This window comes from Podarcis bocagei (genome assembly GCF_964188305.1).
Source record: "Podarcis bocagei genome assembly, chromosome: 11".
Lineage (NCBI taxonomy): Eukaryota > Metazoa > Chordata > Lepidosauria > Squamata > Lacertidae > Podarcis > Podarcis bocagei.
The window spans coordinates 13,497,061-13,516,815 of NC_138136.1; the positions used below are offsets into that span (position 1 = coordinate 13,497,061).

The window sequence follows — 19,755 nt, forward strand, 5'->3', positions numbered from 1 at the left end:
ATTGCCAGTGGAAATCTGAGCAGCCCCTCAGACCAATGCGGAAGTAGCTCTAGGGTCCTGGGTGTCAATCTTTCGGGGAGAACATGCGTCTCATCCATTATAAGTACATTTATGCCCAACTAACTCACTTGCTTTTGTCTGGATCATGTTGTATTGGCATGGTTAAAAAGTTGTGTTTCTGTATCTGTAGGCCAACGAATGGCTCTAGAGAATGAAGAAGCATTTAAGTATGAGTGAGAATTCCTCTCGCTTCTTTTAGGCATTACAATCCAACTGGGCTCTGGTTTATCCTAATTATAATACTTTGTTACATATTGTAGCTTCACTTTCACAAGATGCAAAAATGATCTCTTTTCACTCAAAAAGTACAAAACTGCCCAGCAAAGTACTCTCCCTGAAAAGACTGAGTATGCAACCGTGGATGTACTTCTGGATGCAGACTAAGAGCTGCTTCTGATTTTTTAGCGGGTCCTGCTCAAACTCATGTGGATAATTCCAGTCTTGGAAATATCTTCTAAGCAGCAGCAGCCAAAAAAAAAAAAGTAGACAGAAATGTGGACTTTCCAGCAGTTACTCTTTCCCTTCAAATCCCTCCTGTGAATTCACTTTTTCTCTGATGTCTTTGGCAAAACCTCTTAGCTCTCATTTGCTACTGATGCAATTCTGTGCCTAGTTTCCCAAGTGTAAAGCCCCTCAAACTCTGTGAGCAGACATGTGTATTTTGTGTGTGTGTGTGTGTGTGTGTGTGTGTGTGTGTGTGTGTGCGTGTGTATAAGTATCTATATATCTCGTCTTCCAAAGCAACTACTCTATTCCGGACTTACAAATGGAAAGTGTAATGCTGGTGGTCAACAAAAGAGATTTAAAGACTGACTCAGGGCAAATCTTTAAAAAATGTAGTATAAGCACTGGCAACTGGGAAACACTGGCCTGCGAGCGCTACAACTGGAGAACAGCCTTGACCAAAGGTGTCATAGGCTTTGAAGACGCTTGGACTCAGTACAAAAGGGAGAAACATGCTAAGAGGAAGGCACGCATGGCAAACCCCCACTGTGATCAACTCCGGCCCGGAAACCTATGTCCCCACTGTGGAAGGATGTGTGGATCCAGAATTGGCCTGCACAGTCACTTACGGACTCACTGTTAAGACTGTGTTCATGGAAGACAATCTTACTCACCAAAGAAAAGAAGAAGGAGGATTGAGTTGTAGTATGTGCAACTGAACTGAATGGAAACTCCTTTTCTGTTTATGCTCAGTTTCAGCTTTCTTTCTGCCGCCTCCCCATGTCAAACTCTAGATTGTGTGCTTCTCAGGAAAGGGACCATGTGCTCTTGCTATTACTCCATGTGTGTGCATGTTATCAATCAAACCTTTATTAGGCATTATGCAAATAAAACCATAGGAGAGAAAATAACATGTAAAAGCCTTGGAATATATATAAAAAGGCAGCAGTTGGCTACATACATATATATATATATACATATAGAATCAGTGGTTTTCCTTGTTAATCTGCTCCTTGGAGGACTGCTACCAAAAACTCGGCTACCCCCGCCGTTACCCTTTGGTCGACGTCGGATAGGCAGAATCCCACACATTCACCTTGCTGGGGTTCCAGACCGCCCAAAAGAGGGGACAGCTTGCGTTGACGGAGCGTGCTGTACAATGGGCAGTGAAAGAGAATATGCTCTACAGTGTCCGGGACATTCATAGAGCATCTGCAGAATCTCTTGTTTCTAGGGATGTTTTGATATCTTCCCCAGACAAATGCTGAGGGAAAAACATTCAACCGGGCCAGCATAAAAGCCCTACGTTGGGCTGGGATTATTAATTTAGTGACGTAATTGGCTCTGCTATCTAAGATATTTAAATCATAGAATATGGGGGAGCAAATTTTGTTTACAGCTGCCATAATATTTTGCCTCTCGACATCCTTTAGTCTAGTTAGGATATTATGGAAGATGTATTGCTCATTAGAATTGTACAGGGGCTCCAGCTCGATGCCTAAAGATTCAATCTTTTTTTCGAGGTACTGATACCATCTTGATTTGTAGGAGTCTTTGAGCAAATCAGCGAGCAGGCTTGATGGAGGGCAGCGAAAATGGCAGCGTAACCAGTACTTTATTGAGGTGGACCAGGCCCAGTATTCCATTGTGTGTATGCCTATTTCTGCACACATTGTTTCATATTTGATCACAGCTGGGAGTCCAAGAATACGTCTCAGAAAGCTGGAGTGAATCTTTTTTAGATCACTGTTATATGCTTGGACCCATAGCGGGATTCCATAGAATATCTGGGCTTGCACTTTTGTTTGAAATATCTGATTGGCCGCAGGAATAAATTGATTACCTTTCTGAAAATAAAAACGGGCAACTGCTGATGAGGTGCACTTTGCCTGTTTTATGGCATTTGTGCGATGATTTGCCCACCCTAAATTGCTCTGGAATAAGATTCCCAGATACCTATAGATTTTCACTTGTTGGATTTCTTGCCCTCTTATTTTCCATTTCTCTAATTTCCAACCATTCGAGAAGACCAGAATTTTTGTCTTCTCATAATTTATAGAGAGTTTATTACATTCGCAGTAAAGGATCAGAGAAGATATAAGACGTTTCAGACCCAAGCTCGTTAATGATAGTAGGACTGTATCGTCTGCGTATAATAAGAGAGGAACTGGTTTCTGATTAAGTTTAGGGGCATGTGATTCTATTTTTTGAAGGTGATCTGGTGCATGTTAATGACACTAGGTGCATGTTAATGACACTATGCAAAAAAACAAGCTTACATGCCAATTCATCTGAATGAGGAATACGTCAGCATTGGTTGACATCTCCCAATTCCTTTACGTGACGTCAACATTCAATTAGCTACCTTTAATGCTCTACTGGAAAACACAGGTTATACATACCAAAGGTTCCATAAAACCCCCTTGGGCCACAGGTGCCAACACCGTATTTTGTCAGAGAATTCTGGGCTGCATTCTTTGAATAAGCATAGCAAGAGAAGAGTTGTTAAGTACAGTTAGAAAAGAAATGATTTCTACAGTATTCATAGAATCACAAAATTGACGAGGACCGGCATTGGATACGCCTATTGTTCCAGTCGCATTTTGCCACTGGCAACCCACCTTTTGCGACTGGACGGAGATGTCCGGGAGCCTCTATTCGGTCAAGGTATCTTCACCCTGGCCTGGCTGCAGCCCGCTGGTCTGCAGGGTGCAGCAGCAGAAAAGACATGTCTTTTGCTACCACTCTACCTCGCAAAACGCCTGATTCGCCCCTGCAGAGCAGCAGCAAAAGACTGTCTCTCTCCACCCCCCACCCCTGCCATGCTGCTGGGAGAATCAGGTGTTTTATACCAATTTGTATAAAAAATTATTAACTGATGATCTTAGAATGCTAAGTCAGGACACTTGATTAAAAAAACCCAGCCAGGTTACATTTTTGTTTTTACTGGATTATTTTTGTTTATTTTAAATCAAAAGATAAAAGTTTAAAACACCCACCTTTCTGACTTGAACCCCTCCCCAAAATGTTTTCTCAAAGGCTCTATCTGCACCTACTTCTTACAAAATACTTTTGCTTGCTGTATTGGGCACTTTAACATAGAGAGCACTGCTTGTGTGATAATATAATGTCCCTTTATAATGTGGCTAGGGATATCAGATTGCCTCCAAAGAGGGCCTACAAAGGCACCAGGAAGCATCAGTGCTTTTGGGCTTCCTGTTGTATCATCTCCCCCCACCTTGCTGTTTCCAAGGAATCACTTGCATCTCCCCTAGCAGGTTCTCTTCCACAAATATTCCTGTAGAGAAATTGGTGGGTAGGCTGCTTATTATTGGAAAGGACAGTGTCCTCCTTATGGGATTCCCCTCTGTTGCTCTTGCCAGGTAGCTATGACACTTACATAGCTGCATTTAAAAAATCCCTCCTAAGCTATTATTTCTCTCATGTTATTAAACCTGCCTGGATGAAACGTGTGCCAAAATCTGGTTTTTAAAACAGAAAACTTTTAGTATCTTTAAAAAAGAAATCCCTATATAGATAAAAAAGTGGCATCTAGACATTCTGTTTTTGCACGTACAATTCCAGCCCCAGGAGCAATGTGGCTCCTAGCTTTCGTATCCCAGATCCTAACACTGATGAGAACCATCTAGTCCAACTCCCTGCAATCTCAACAAGGGGCTCAAATTATGACCCTGAGATTAAGAATCTCATGTTACTGAGCAGGGGTCGGCAAAGTTTTTGTGGCCTGGGCCAGTTCACGGTCCCGCAGACGCTATGTGTGAACTGGAGTACACACATGCACACGCTATTTCCGGCACTCCTTCTGGCGCGGCGGAGGCGTGCATAGCTTCCCATTGGTTGCAGGAGCTTCCTGCAGCCAATGGGAAGCCGGCCAGAGTCGCAGAAGGCAGTCCCTGCTCTGCTCTGTGTCCTATTTAGCGAGGTGCACAGAAGCCAGCCGGGCAGGCGGCGGGGGTCCATGGGTTGGTTAAACGACCTCCATGGACCGCTTCTGGCCCATGGGCCTTAGGGTGCCGACCCCTGCTACTGAGCTATCCCTTGGGACATTCAATAGCTATTCCTTGGGACATTCAACAGTATTAGTATTGGCACTTTCGTGTCCCAGCGAGTACAGATGAATGCAACACAGTTGCCCTACAAACAAGATGCTAGAGAAGGGTTTGAAAGCATATTGTATTTATTTACAGGTAGGTAGCTGTGTTGGTCTGCCGTAGTCAAAACAAAATAAAAAAATTCCTTCCAGTAGCATCCTAGAGACCAACTAAGTTTGTTACTGGTATGAGCTTTCGTGTATCTGAAGAAGTGTGCATGCACACGAAACCTCATACCAATAACAAACTTAGTTGGCCTCTAAGGTACTACTGGAAGGAATATATTTATTTATATCTCTAAATCCAGGCAGGTCTGTTGCCAGGGGTTCAGCACCTAAAAGGGAGATTTTGCCTAGGATTCTCATGTAGACTTTTAAAGCACAGTATGAACAGCAGTATTATAAAACTGTGGTACTGAGTTCAAGATTAAACTGCAGTTGCCCCTTTGGACAACTTTAAACTATGGCTTAAAGTAAACAGCATTAACTGAATCTGGTATGCAAAGTATATCACAGCGACAGGATGCTTAATAAACCGTAGATTATTAAGGCAGGATTGTTACACCTGACCCAATACCTACAGATGAGCAACAGTCCAGGCACTTACCTTGACCCTTTCATTATCCAAAAGCCCAAGAAAATTAAATGACGCAAAGTTTATGCATTCCTTGCCATTCACAACAATGTTATGAATTGGAGGCCTGAAAAGAAAAGAAAACCAAACTTTTCTTAGCTTACTAATAATCCTAACTTTGTTTCAGGCACATGGTAAGAGAACAGCGCTTTTAAAAATTCTGCACAACACTGTAAACACAACTAATTTGAAAATACATATTGCAATGGTGGAAACTGTTCAGTCTTTGTGGTGTGGGGATTCCTTTTTTAGTATTTATATCATGTTTCAAATAGCTGCATTTCTGTTGATGAAACCATGCCTTTGAAGGTAAGGTAAAGGACTCCTGGATGGTTAAGTCCAGTCAAAGGTGACTATGGGGTTGTGGCACTCATCTCGCACAGAATTTGGCATTTTCAGACTCTAACTACTTTCAAGAACCCGTATCTGAAACTCTGGAACATGCAGTGGGGAGGAAAATTTAAGAGGGATCTTGGGAAACATAGAGCTACCTCATGACAATCAGAAATTAAGACTGCCCTAGTTAAAGATCGTTTTGCTTTCAACAGAGCTAAATTAATTAATAATAATAATAATAATAATAATAATAATAATAATAATAATACTTTATTATTTATACCCCACCCATCTGGCTGAGTTTCCCCAGCCACACTGGGCGGCTTCCAATCAAGTGTTAAAAACAATACAGCATTAAATATTAAAAACTTCCCTAAACAGGGCTGCCTTCAGATGTCTTTTAAAGATAAGATAGCTACTTATTTCCTTCACATCTGAAGGGAGGGTGTTCCACAGGGCGGGCGCCACTCTGTCTGGTTCCCTGTAACCTCCCTTCTCGCAATGAGGGAACCGCCAGAAGGCCCTCGGCATTGGATCTCAGTGTCCGGGCTGAACGATGGGAGTGGAGACGTTCCTTCAGGTATACAGGACCGAGGTTTCTTACCTTTCCTCAATGATCAACTAGCTATTTACTTTTTTATTTTATTACTGAACTACTATTGCAGGACATGCAAGATAGAAAACAAATATTTATGCCTAACTACTAGTTTTAGGATAACCTACTTTGGGGTCAACATTAGCATTCAGAACATTATAGGCTTTGCTTCTTAACCGGGGTGTATGGGGAGGGGCGGTGAGAGACACGTTAGGCTCCTTCTGGGGCAGTCTGTCCACATTTGGTGCCCAACCTGCACTCAGCTCTCACCTGCGGCTCCTAGGAGCTGTCAGAATGTGGCAGCAGCAACACCCTGGGAATGGCTTTGACTGGCCGGCTAAACCAGGTGAGAGCAGCCAATGTCCTTAGTCAGTTAGGGACCCTTAGTCAGTTAGGGACTTCCTCTGCATGTGAAAACAGGCTCCAGCAAACTGAGTGGATGAGGCCAATAAATAGTGGGTTCAATGGTCAAGAAGGAGCTTGTGCTGTATGTAGAGGGAACTGAGGGGCAGATGGGGCTCATCAACCTGGGAAGGAAAACTCTGATCCTAAACCTCTGCTGCCTTGCAAGATAACTTTGGGAGAAGAAAAGGCGAAGGAGTAAACCCGACACAAATCTAGAGTAGAGTCCCTAAGATTGTTGGATGGCACCTTGTCCGCCTCCTTCTGGCAACTCCTGCAGCCAAGCTGGTACCAAACATATTGCTTTCCTTTCCTTTGGATCACATCAGTGTGGCCGAGAGTGGGGTCTTGTAGTCTGGGCAGCCCAGGGCCCCCATACACACTGCCCCGGCTTGCATCCCAGAGAGATCACTTTGGTATTGCTAACACTGTGGTTTGCTTTCACTCTCAGAGGCGCACAAAAGCCAGCAACCATTTCTTAACCACTGAAATCTTCTCAGCTTCAAAAGTTTAGATTTGATGACAAGCTTTCACAATAAAATTTCTGAAAAGTCAACGGGCAAGTCTCTAATATCAATTAAGCAGCTGAACACTCACTCATTTATTTACGGCTATTAGCCCATAAAATATGTACAAACATAAAAAAGCACAAAGGCTTAAAAACCGAAATATCTGACAACAGAAGGTGAACACTGCGATGCAAGGGTGGGTCATTGGGCAAAGCCAAATACCAGGATGTGGCCCGGAGAGCTCCAAGGGACGGTTCACAGAAAAAGGAAAACTGAAGACGAGATCCGACATGCACTCTCATCATAACTGTCCGATTAGATTTTGATGTTGTTGTTGTTTTTTGGTGGTTTTTGCATGTGAGATAACCGCGTTCAGGAATCTCGCCACCTGCAGAGTAACAGAAGGATCTGTATCCTGCAAAAGCAGTGCGGCGTGTGACTCAACAGGCCTGCTAACCAAGCGCAGTAAAGCAGGGCCCAGGAATTTAGTCCTGGCTATGCTATGTAGGGGACAGTTGAACATTATATGTGGAAGAGATTCAACAGTTTTCCCATCACACACGCATAGCGGAGACACCAAACCCTTGGAAAATCTGTGGCTCAGCAGGTTCGATGGAAGGACATTGAACCTTGCACGAATAAATGCAAGTCGGTGTGGTACTGATGAAAGAGATGACATGTATGATGGAAGGTCAAGTGGTGGGGTTATTCCGTGATACCTGGGGGAGCAGACACCCCCACCTCTGGCAAGGTTGTGTTGATTTTCAATGTCTGCTAATCTTTGCTCAATGAGGCTTTTAGCTGAGCGTAAGTTCATCTTTAGGGAGTCCGCTGGGGAAATTCCGATGCTCAGAAGTTTGGCATGGATTTTTCCTACCCACGGATTAACAAATTCGTCCCGCCAGAGGCACTGAAAAAGGTAATGGTCGGGAAGCCTATGCCAGCTGGACAGCCAATAGCCAAAGACTCGCTTCCAGATGACAGTCTCCAATGTTGCAATCCTTAACTCCAGACGTATGGCTGCGTTGCTCACACACATGGGGAGTTTCAGGAGGCGACGGAGAAACTGATTCTGCAATGTCTCCAGCGATGTTAAATTGGACCCAGGGGCCCAGAGCGGGGCAGCATAGCAGAGGGTGGAAACCACTTTTGCGTGGTATACCTTCAATGCAGAGGGGATGTGGGAGGCTCCGTCAGCCGCAAAAAATTGGAGTAGAGCATAAAGTATTGTTTTCCCTTTGTTTAGTAAATACTGTATCTGTGGCTTCCAGCTTAGGTTGTAGTGAAAAAAGACTCCCAGGTATTTAAATTTGAAAACCTGTTCTAATTGGACTCCATCTAACTTCCAGCTGTGAGTTTTCCGAGACCTGGTAAAGACCAGGACTTTAGATTTCCCATGATTAATTGTCAGATGGTTGAGTTTGCAATAAGCCGCAAAAATCTTTAGAGCTCTGCATAAACCGACTCTAGAGTAGGAAAGGATCGCTGCATCATCGGCGTATAGGAGCAAAGGGCAGCGAAAATCGGCTAGGCGGGGGGCGTGAATGTTGGCTTGAGACTCATTCAGAAAGAGCTTCATATCGCTAATAAACAGGTTGAAGAGGAGTGGGGCCAAAATGCAGCCTTGGCGCACACCTCTATTTATTGGGACCTCGTTGGATAGGTTTCCCGCAGGTGTGAGTCAAGCAGCTGAATGCTAACTAAGTGAACCAGATACCAAGCATCCTCATGAGGTTTTGTGTTTGTTTTTTTACAAAATTTTGTTGTGAGCTAAAAGTTCAATCCATTCTGTAACCTGGTTATCAAAATCTGCAAGAGAACAAATCACGATTTCCCCTGAAAGTAATCAAAGCTGCAATATTAAGCATACTAACTATGAAGCAAGCACCTTTGAAGTCAGGAGGACTGACTTTCAAGCAAGCATGCAAGGGATTGGGCTGTTTAGTCAAACATGTAATTGATTTATTCTAGGATTACCCTGAAACAACATTGTAGTTGAGAGCTGGATGGTCTTTGGATACAGGAGGAACAAGTGGTTCTGGCTGCCATTCTTCAATCAATTCTTCCTTTTCCTAAAACAGAAAGAAGCCAAAATATTGGTTGTTAATAATTTTATTGAGAAAATCAGAAAGAGATTGTTGATTTAAGGAGATGGATTTTACACGCATATCTGGTAAGTTAAATGGATACAAAAATGTAATTCATTCATATTAATATGCTTCCCATTTTCTAATCCACATATTTATTTCATGTTCTATGCATGCCAGTTGGTGCTGTAACTATTGCCACATATTTGTTTGTGCTGGGAAAACATTTGATTATGCTGACAACATGTTTTTCCAAGAGCAATATAGACATTAAAAGGATCATTATGAAATTAATAGACGTCTCTGTACAGATGCACCAAGCAAGCCCACCCACCTGAATACTGGTTTTATTATCATTTTTATTTATTCATTGTCCAGTATACCTGAAGGAGCGTCTCCACCCCCATCGTTCTGCCCGGACACTGAGGTCCAGTGCCGAGGGCCTTCTGGCAGTTCACTTGCTGCGAGAAGCCAAGTTACAGGGAACCAGGCAGAGGGTCTTCTCGGTAGTGGCACCCGCCCTGTGGAACACCCTCCCACCAGATGTGAAAGAGAAAAACGACTACCAGACTTTTATAAGACATCTGAAGGCAGCCCTGTTCAGGGAAGCTTTTAATGTTTAATATACTATTGTATTTTAATATTCTGTTGGAAGCTGCCCAGAGTGGCTGGGGAAACCCAGACAGATGGGCGGGGTATAAATAAATTTATTACTATTATTATTATGCCAAAAAGGCCTCAGGGCAACGTACTGCCTGGATACAGTGGTGGGATGGATGAGGGAAAGTAAGCAGAACTTGAATCTTGGCAACACACTGTGGGTGAGTGGTTCTTGTGTCTGAGAAACTGGTCAAGTGGCTGGCCTGGGTGGGTCTGTACTCCCCCTAAAGGAGCAGGCAGGCTGTTTAGGGGTGCTCCTGACCCAACTCTGACACAGACGGCCCAAGATGTTTCAGTGGCTAGAATTCCTTTTATCAGCTGTGTGACAGCTAAAATCATGCCTGAACTGGGACAGCTTCACTTCAGGCTTTGGTGATATCAAGACTGGATCACTGCAATGCACTCTATGCAAGGCTTCCTTTGCAGCAGGAAAATGCAGGTGGGGCAGAATACTGCGGCATGGTTGCTGACAGGTAAAAAAGGACCCCTGGATGGTCAAGTCCAGTCGAAATCGACTTTGGCAGGGGTGCCCAAACTTTTTTCAAAGAAGGCCAGATTTGATGAAGTGAATGTGCGTGAGGGCCGACCAAAGCTGTTGAGCTTTTTTTACAATCTTACACCAAAGTAGTTGAGCTTTTTAGGATTGAAGTTGCTGAGCTTTTTTTAGGAGTTTATCCCAGGACATATAATGCTACGGGGGCCAGATTAAATCAATCGGTGGGCCGGATTAGGCCCCCGAAACGGACTTTAGACACGCCTGGACTACGGGGCACAGCGCTCATCTTGCTTTTCAGGCCGAGGGAGCCGGCGCTTGTCCACAGTCAGCTTTCCAGGTAATGTGGCCAGCATGACTAAACCGCTTCTGGCACAACAGGACACCATGACGAAGGCCAGAGTGCACAGAAACTGCGCTCACCTTCCTGCCGCAGCAGTATCTATTGATCTACTTGCACTGGAGTGCTTTCGAACTGCTAAGTTGGCAGGAGCAGGGACAGAGCAATGGGAGCTCACCCCGTCGTGGATTCAAACCGCTGACCTTCCGATCAGCAAGCCCAAGTGGTTTAGACCACTGCGCCACCATCAACATTTGGCCACAGGTTCCTCACCCACACTGTTTTTGAACTGCTAGGTTGGCAGGAGCTGGGACAGAGCAACAGAAGCTCACCTCGTCACACAGATTCAAACAGCCAGCCTTATGATCGGCAAGCCCAAGAGACCCAGTGGTTTAGATCAGTGTTTCCCAACCTTTGGTCTCCATCTGTTTTCAGACTACAATCCCATCGTCCCTGACCACTGGTCTTGCTAGCTAGGGATGTTGGGAGTTGTAGTCCAAAAATAGCTGGAGACCCAAGGTTGTGAAACATTGGTTTAGACCACAGCACCACCCGCATCCCTGACAGGAGAGAGATCTTGCCCACTCAGATTTCTGTACTGGTAGCCCATACACTACCGAGCCAAGTTCAAAGTGTTAGTATATTAAGCCCTTAACAGCTTGGAATCAGTTTACTTACAGGACCACTTTACTCCATATATTTCCAATTGACTGGTTTGGGCTGTGGGCCACTTAATATTTGCTCCACACTTGTAAGAAATCTGTATTTTAGTGGGGGTGTCTTTGTTATACTTTTTCCAACACCCGCTGAAAACATTTTTGTTTAGGCAAGCCTCTCCTGGCATGTAGAACTTACGTGTGTTTTGTATTTTTATCTACTGCTGATTTTAATAACCTTTTGAATGTTTTTAAATACCTATTTTAAACTGTTTATTGAGAATTGCAATGTTTTAGTTTACATTTTTGCAAACCGCTTCAAAGTTTTCTTATAACCAAGCAATACTGTCAAACCTTGGTTGTCAAACATAAGCTGTTCCAGATCTATTTGGATATATATTGCACAAACAGCTTAATTAAAGAAGAGCACACAACCAGGGTTTGGTAGAAGCTCAGGATGTGATTTAATAAACGCAACTAGTTATGAAAGCAGAAATGATTCATTTTGTTGTTGCTATAACGTGAACACAAGTTGTGCTTAGAATGCCCCATCTCACTTGTGAGCAAGTAGTCATTACTATTCATTATACTAAAGGAAAAGCAGAGATGGAAGCTTCCCAGGGGCTAAGAAACATCATTAGATCTCTGAGGTACTTTTAGTTCCTTCCATTTCAATGCTAACTCCTGCTTTCAAATGAGTAAGATAGATAAATATAGCATTTACCCTAGATCTCACTAACCACAAAGCAGTCATAAATGCCCTACCTATTTAATACCACAAATTGTAATAACCACTAAATTAGATGGTTTTTTAAAAAACCTGCATCGTGAACAATTATTTCATAATGGATGCTTAACATTAGAAGCAGGCTACCCCTGAACATTCTGTACTGAAGTCAACTTTGTATCATGCTTGTGAGCTTTCCAGAGATATCTGGCTGACTACTGTTGGAAGCAGATGAAAGACTAGATGGACCTTTGGCAAGGGATCTTTATGCAGTTAAAGGAGAGAAAAAGCATACTGCCTCGCAAATCTCCCCGTCAAACGAAAACCAAATCACAGCCCAATGTGTGTAAGAAGACTATATATTACTAAAGAGCTGCATGGACCCAACCATAGTAGCATCTACTATTAGAGGGATGGGGCCCGCTAGATGTTGCTGAACTACAACTCCCATCATCCTTTGCCATGCTAACAGGGGGCTGTTTTGAGTTGGAGTGCAAAAACATCTAGAGCAGACATGTACAACTGGGCGACAGCAAACAACAAGTAGATCTCCAGGCTATCGTGGTGAATTGCGGGATCATATTTGATCACCAAATATGAAACAAAGGGGAATGGAATATTCCCCTGCCTGCCCCCCTTGCTGTATTCCTCTGTCGTGTCCTATGTGCAGTCCCCTGGTGCTGTGTCCAGTTGCCGCTGCAGCTGCGAAAGCTATCATGTAATGCATTGACTGAGTGTTGTAAGTAGCTATTGCTGCAGACTTAAGTAATATTGAATTGAAACATTCTCAACAACCCTGGTAGTCTCTCCTTCCCCAAAAAAGCTCAAAAAAATGACAGTGGGTAGATCACTCCCAGTGTTATTTTACTGGGAGTAGATCACAGTCTCTAGAGTTGGACGTGCCTGATCTAGAGGTTAAAGGTAAAGGGTCCAGTCGTGGCCAACTCTGGGGTTGCGGCGCTCATCTTGCTTTATTGGCCGAGGGAGCCGGCATACAGTTTCCGGGTCATGTGGCCCCCATGACTAAGCCCCTTCTGGCGAACCAGAGCAGTGCACGGAAACACTGTTTACCTTCCCGCTGGAGCGGTACCTATTTATCTACTTGCACTTCGTGCTTTCGAACTGCTAGGTTGGCAGGAGCAGGGACCGAGCAACGTTGTGGGGATTTGAACTGCTGACCTTCTGATCGGCAAGTCCTAGGCTCTGTGGTTTAACCCACAGCGCCACCCGTGTCCCGATCGAGAGGTTAGCCACTCTTTAAAAGCCATCATAGACTGGCCCTCCAAGACCACCTCATTCCCTATGAGACCCTGTCCACAAGTCAGGCTCTGCTCCAAATATATTTGCTTTACCAACTAATAATCCACTGAAGGGAGCTGGATATAGTGAAACGATTGCTTTCTGTAGTGGCTATGATCTGCTTCGGAAGGCTGATACTTTTTGGTGTTGCTAGCTGCCTTGACCCTTGGAAAGGTGAACTAAGCGTATTTTAAAATAAAAAGCAAGTTACATCTCCACTTCATTATGAGTGACAGCTGTGAAGAAACTAGTCGTCTGGATCAGTAAAGAAAAGGTAGAGCATTTTCCAGCCATATTGCAATCATATCTGTTCTCCTGTGGAAAACTGCTGTACGACACACAGGGTTATTAAACTGGGCAATCAGCTTTCAGAATAACTTTGGAATCAGGTGGGGAACTAGATCCAGCCAGCCTTGTCATTATAGCCCCTCCCCTTCTGCAACCCAACATGGCTCAGCCATGACTATCACCTTGCATCACAATGACATAATGGCTTGAAATCAACCTGTGTACTCCTAATGCTGATCAGCTGATTGTTAGGTTTCAGGAAGTAATGTGCACTGGGCTTCACAAGTGCCACCAATCAACAGACTTTTAGATCTTCCAAAGCCCTGGGTACAGAAGTGCTGGCAATCAACTGATCAATAGTACTTGCCAAGGTAAGCACATAGCACCACTTTCAAAGAGTAATTGTCATAGGAACTTTTTTTTTTTGCTACGCAGAAACCAACACCACTCTTCAAAACAGCACCCCTAAATACCACAACTTATGAAACAGGCTTGGAGCCAGAGAAAAACATGGGCTGTGGGTGTCCTAGACAGCACCCCACACAGTGTGTCTGTCAGCCACAACCTCCCTGCTTATGCAATCATACTTCTCTAGAGCCAAGTCATTAGTAATACGAATTAACTTAACACAGTCCATAATCGAGCAGGGTTGTGTGTGTTTTTTGGGAGACTTTAGGAAAAACAATCACACTTGTATATACAACTATGATTAGACTCAGCCCCCTCTTCTCTCTCCCCTCCCCTGTTCTCTCTTCCTACCTCTCTTCTCCCCCAATCTTATATTGTATACATTAAAGTTTCACATCGAATATAACTGATATGTAAAAGGGACATTATGATCTGAAAATAGAGGCGATGTATGTACTTTTGTAACCCAATAAAATCTTTAATAAAAACATCATGTTGTTTTTTAAAAAATGATTAGGCTGAAGTGCTTATTTCCAGCATTACAGCTATTAATCATATTGACTTTTAGTTTTTTGTCAGAGCATATTGAGGCTATTTTGGAACATCAAACCTTAGGTGTGAGGTCAGATCGCTCCTGAAGCTTGTACGTCTTGGAGAAAAGAAGTCTGATTATCCATAGGATTAGAATACCTTCCAAAATAAGATGGTAAGTTGGAGCCTGGAAAGTAAACAAAAATACCAGTTGCACATTAATCATTTCTCTAAGTTTGCCATCTCTTTAAAAGTGTACAAGTTAAATTCACCACTTGTAACCTGACTGAAATGTCTAGGAAGCCCAGCACTGCCCAATCGGAAGGTTTCAAAAGAGAAAATGGACAAAGGCTGGATTTATTCTCTTGGATCCAATAACACAGCCTGATAAACAAGCCTGCAAAGGTTAGGAAGTCCCCTCCTCTGCACTGAACATGGAAATTCAGGGCACTAGCAAAAGAGAATACCTTCTCCCAAGAAGGTTGCTGTTGGAGACAGTGGTCCATTCTTTCTCCACTCGTTGATGGTATGGAACTGCCAAACAAGTTCTTATATTTCCTAATATGCAACTTTATGTAACTGGTATAGCTCAGAACAAGTGTTCTATACACTTAGCTATGTCTCCATACACAGAGTATCTTTCTTATTAAGATCTCTACTCTCCCATTAGAGCTGTGTTATGTGGACATGTTGTAGACACACAGGATCTTCAAAGAGTTCAACAGTCTCTTCTCTGGGAAGATTGCTTCAACAAGCATCAGGTCAATGGTTTGAACAGAATAGGTACACACCACTCCCTTAGAAGCATAGGCCAAAAGGTTAATCTGCTCCCTCAAAGTGCCGCATCCATGCCGTTTCCACCCCCAGCATTACTTAGAACTATAAATCATGTGGTTAGATTTCTGAACTTACCACTCACCTACAGAAGTATAACTATGCCAGGCCAACCAAACTGCTCTGCCAATCCAAATTAAAAGATGTAGTCTCTGAATACAGACAGCGCTAGAAACATGGTACAGTCATACCTCGGCTTACAGAAGCTTCAGGTTACGCGTTTTCAGGTTACGGACACGCCAAAACCCGGAAGTACCAGAACGGGTTACTTCCGGGTTTTGGCGCATGCGCATAAGCACTGAATCGTGATCCGCGCGTGCACAGACGCGGCACTGCAGGTTGCAAACATGCCTCCCGCATGGATCACTTTCGCAACCCGAGCGTCCACTGTATTATGGGTAAGCCAACCAATGGCAATGGGATTTTGTACTAGGTATCAAGACTACCCAATGCAGCGCTGTCTGTTCTGACTGAAAGCCAGAAGGCTTGGGAGATGGGGTATGAGCTCTGTCACCAACCCATACTATAAACAAACAGAAGCCTATTCATTTAAAACATAATGTCCTTCATCAAAACTGATTTCAGAGTGGCTTATTAGGTTAAAAAATACAAATAATAAAAAAGTAAGCCAGGAAATAAAAAATTAAGAATACTTAAATGTATGTAAAATACTTTAAGACACCTGAATAAGAAGGTGTGTGTTTGCCTAAAGCAAAAAATAAGTCCATGTTGGAGAACTGGGAATTAATTCCGCAGAGCGTTCTAGACAGACACCCACTGAACGATAACCAAGATTATGCACATTTACCCCACATTTATAAGTGAAACTTACAAACAGAACCTATACGTTTGCTCAGAATTCAATGGTTGTTGTTGTTTAGTCGTTTAGTCGTGTCCGACTCTTCGTGACCCCATGGACCAGAGCACGCCAGGCACTTCTGTCTTCCACTAAATAACCCTTACAACTGCAATATTTAATGATACCTTCTGATATCTTGATGGGAGCTATGGGGTGGGAACCCAAAGCCATCTAAATCCAGTTTGCCCCACAGCAGGAAACAGTAATAAGAATAAGAATAATGTGGCACACGCACACCATTTGAATGGGAACTCACCTCAACTTTGAGGGCCCAGCTCCCTCAATAAATAAATAATAATAATAATAATGTTGGACAGACACACACCATTTGAATGGGAATTCCCCTGAACTTTGGGGGCCCAGCTTCAATAATAATAATAATAATAATAATAATAATAATAATAATAATACTCATGTTGCACAGACACACACCATTTGAATGGGAATTCCCCTGAACTTTGGAGGCCCGGCCCCCTCAAGTTTTTATTTTTATTTTCTTGGGAGGAGGGCTGCGAAGGGAACTCTGCCCCTTGTTGTTGTTAGCTCCTCTGCGTCTTCCTGACGGCCAGGCGTGGCGACCCCTTTCCCCTCCCCGCCCACGGGCCTCTCCCCCGGGCAGCCACCCTCCAACCGGCGTCCCACCCCGGCCTCAGCCTCCCTCTTCGGTCGGGGTGGCGGGCGAGAAGAGACCCCCGGCGGCCCCTGCTCCTTCCCCGACCCCTCGGGAAGCCTCCAGCCTCTCCTCGCTCCGTTCCGCGGAGCCCTGCGGCGACCCACCCGGCCACCCACCGCCTCCCGGCCCGCTCACCTCATAGAAGGCCTGGACCATCTCCACCAGCACCCACTGCTGCCCCGCGCCCTCCGCCGCCATCGCCGAGAGATGCTTCCGGGTCCCGGCGCGCGCCGCGACGTCACGCCGCGTGCGGGGGCGGGGCTGGGAGCCCGAGGCGGACCCGCCCGTCGCCACGCCCCCTTTAAACCCCTTCCACTCCCCGGAGGAGCCTGCCTGATAGAGACGAGGAGTGGGGAGCGCAGGTGGAGGCGGCGGGTCTTCTCACTCGCTGACACACCCCCCCCCCGGGAGGTGGGTGGGTGGGAATCCAGTTTATAGCCCTGTGGCTAATCCTATGCGTGTTTACCAACCACCGGGGGTGGAGGACACATCTTACGGAAATAAAGTATTGGAAGGGTTGCAAAGATGCCCCATCCCATAGGATTGGTCGCAAGATGCAGAATATTGGAAGGGTTGCAAGAATGCCCCACCCCATAGGATTGCTCGCAAGATGCAGAATATTATAAGGGTTGCAAGGATGCCCCACCCCATAGGATTGGTCACAAGATGCAGCAGTGCACGCACGCCATTGGAATGGCAATGCCATTTCTTAATTTACAAAAATAGGTGCATTATCTCTTTTTTTTCAAGTTGTGCTTTCTACAGGTCAGTTTCATTTGTTGTGAGACATGTGTGTTGCATTAGATTCAGCAGGGCTTACTCTCAGGTAAGTGCAGCTGCAGCCTTTGTGACCCAAGTTCTGGGTCCTTTTTAGGTTCAGGATGTCAATGCTTTACACTCACCCCCACCCCTCACAATATTTGAAAACGTACACTTTGTACACAAATTGGCCGGGAAATTAATTCTCAGTGTCTTTTATCAATTTATTTAAAGAACAACAAACTGGTGATTGCTTTAACTTTTGGATATGTGGTGATTTGAATCATCAGGATGAATTAGTAGATCTGCTGAGTCTTGAATGAGCCTTGCTTTGGAATTGAGGACTTCATTAGATTTTCTTCTGCCTTTTATTATGTTCCAAAAGCTTGTTAGAGATAATGTGTAAGCGTGGTCAGCTCCCTAAAAAAAAGGTCAGCAACTCTGGGGAACCTTTCCTTAAAAAAGGTCAACAACTCTGGGGTCCCCCCCTTTAAAAAGATGGACAACTCTGGGGGGCACCGGAGGGATCTTTGAACCACGGCGCCGGATATGCTTAAGACGGCCTTCCATCTGCTCTCCAGTAGTTCTCTTAAACCTCCGTCGCAAAGCTATCGCTGCCCCCTTATTATTTTAAGAGGATGGTTCCAACTTGTGTTCTCACATTTTTTCAATGGGCCCTAGATGGTCCTGTCCTATTGGTTCAAAATGCAGCCGGCGTTAAGGCCAGTGGTGTAGGACACAAAGCTTGCTGTGAAAGAACGAGAACAAGAGCATCATAATTCACAAGAATTACTTGCGAGTTGCCGTTCAGCACCATCTGGAGGGTCAAAGGTTCCCTACAAGGCCTCACCTGATTCTAAATGGTCTCTGTTTACTCTTTTATACAGCAACTTGAATTCACAGCACTTCGTGTAGAAACATAAAGGGGTTCACGAGTCTTTGCCGCATGATGCTTCCGGGAGATCATTTAGCAGGAAGTTTTGGATTGAGGATGGCGCTGTGGGTAAAACCTCAGCGCCTAGGGCTTGCCGATCGCATGGTCGGCGGTTCGAATCCCCGCGGCGGGGTGAGCTCCCGTCTTCGGTCCCAGTTCCTGCCCACCTAGCAGTTCAAAAGCACCCCTAAAGTGCAAGTAGATAAATAGGTACCGCTTTCTAGCGGGAAGGTAAACGGCGTTTCCGTGTGCTGCGCTGGTGCTGGCTCGCCAGAGCAGCTTCGTCACGCTGGCCACGTGACCCGGAAGTGTCTTCGGACAGCGCTGGCCCCCGGCCTCTTAAGTGAGATGGGCGCAGAACCCTAGAGTCGGACACGACTGGCCCATACAGGCAGGGGTACCTTTACCTTTTACCTTTGGATTGAACCAAGGGAGGTCGCAGGATCGCCTAAATCAGGGTTTCCCAAACTTGCGTTTACCGCTGTTTTTGGACTACAACTCCTGTCATCATTAGCTAGCAAGACCAGTGGTCAGGGAAGATGGGAACTGTAGCCCCAAAACAGCTGGAGACCCAAGTTTTGAAAACCCTGGCCCAAATTGTGGACCAAAGCAGATGTGACATCAGGTACTTCTTCCAAAATGACATCAGCGCATATAGGTATAAGCTGTCTCTCCCCAGCTGCAATCCCAACCATCTCCACCACCCACTGGCATGGCTATGAGTTAGGGTGCCAATGGGAGCCCTCTGCCCTCTGGATTTGATGTGGTTTCTAAGTACACATTTAGCACCATGCTCTAGTTTGGACCCTGAGTTATTAATATTTATTATTATTATTATTATTATTATTATTAATTGAATTTATAAAGGTAAAGGGACCCCTGACCATTAGGTCCTGTTGTGGCCGACTCTGGGGTAGCGGCGCTCATCTCGCTTTATTGGCCGAAGGAGCCAGTGTACAGCTTCCGGGTCATGTGATCAGCATGACTAAGCCGCTTCTGGCGAACCAGAGCAGCGCACGGAAATGCCTTTTACCTTCCCCCTGGAGTGGTACCTATTTATCTACTGGCACTTTGACATGCTTTCGAACTGCTAGGTTGGCAGGAGCAGGGACCGAG

At 44.8% G+C, this 19,755-nt stretch overlaps 1 protein-coding gene across 1 annotated transcript in view; it reads right to left on the reverse strand.

The window, feature by feature from the left end:
* The window catches only part of SPTLC1 (serine palmitoyltransferase long chain base subunit 1), a 39,238-nt gene extending 22,057 nt beyond the window's left edge, over window positions 1-17,181 (reverse strand). The window contains exons 1-5 of the mRNA XM_081213766.1: window positions 17,082-17,181; window positions 14,660-14,767; window positions 9,069-9,163; window positions 5,223-5,316; window positions 2,907-2,979 (exon numbers count right to left, since the gene is read on the reverse strand). Of these exons, the coding sequence (XP_081069892.1) occupies window positions 2,907-2,979; window positions 5,223-5,316; window positions 9,069-9,163; window positions 14,660-14,767; window positions 17,082-17,144 (433 nt within the window). The 5' untranslated portion in view covers window positions 17,145-17,181. The remainder of the gene's footprint in view (window positions 1-2,906; window positions 2,980-5,222; window positions 5,317-9,068; window positions 9,164-14,659; window positions 14,768-17,081) is intronic.
* Between the last annotated feature and the right edge of the window lie 2,574 nt (window positions 17,182-19,755).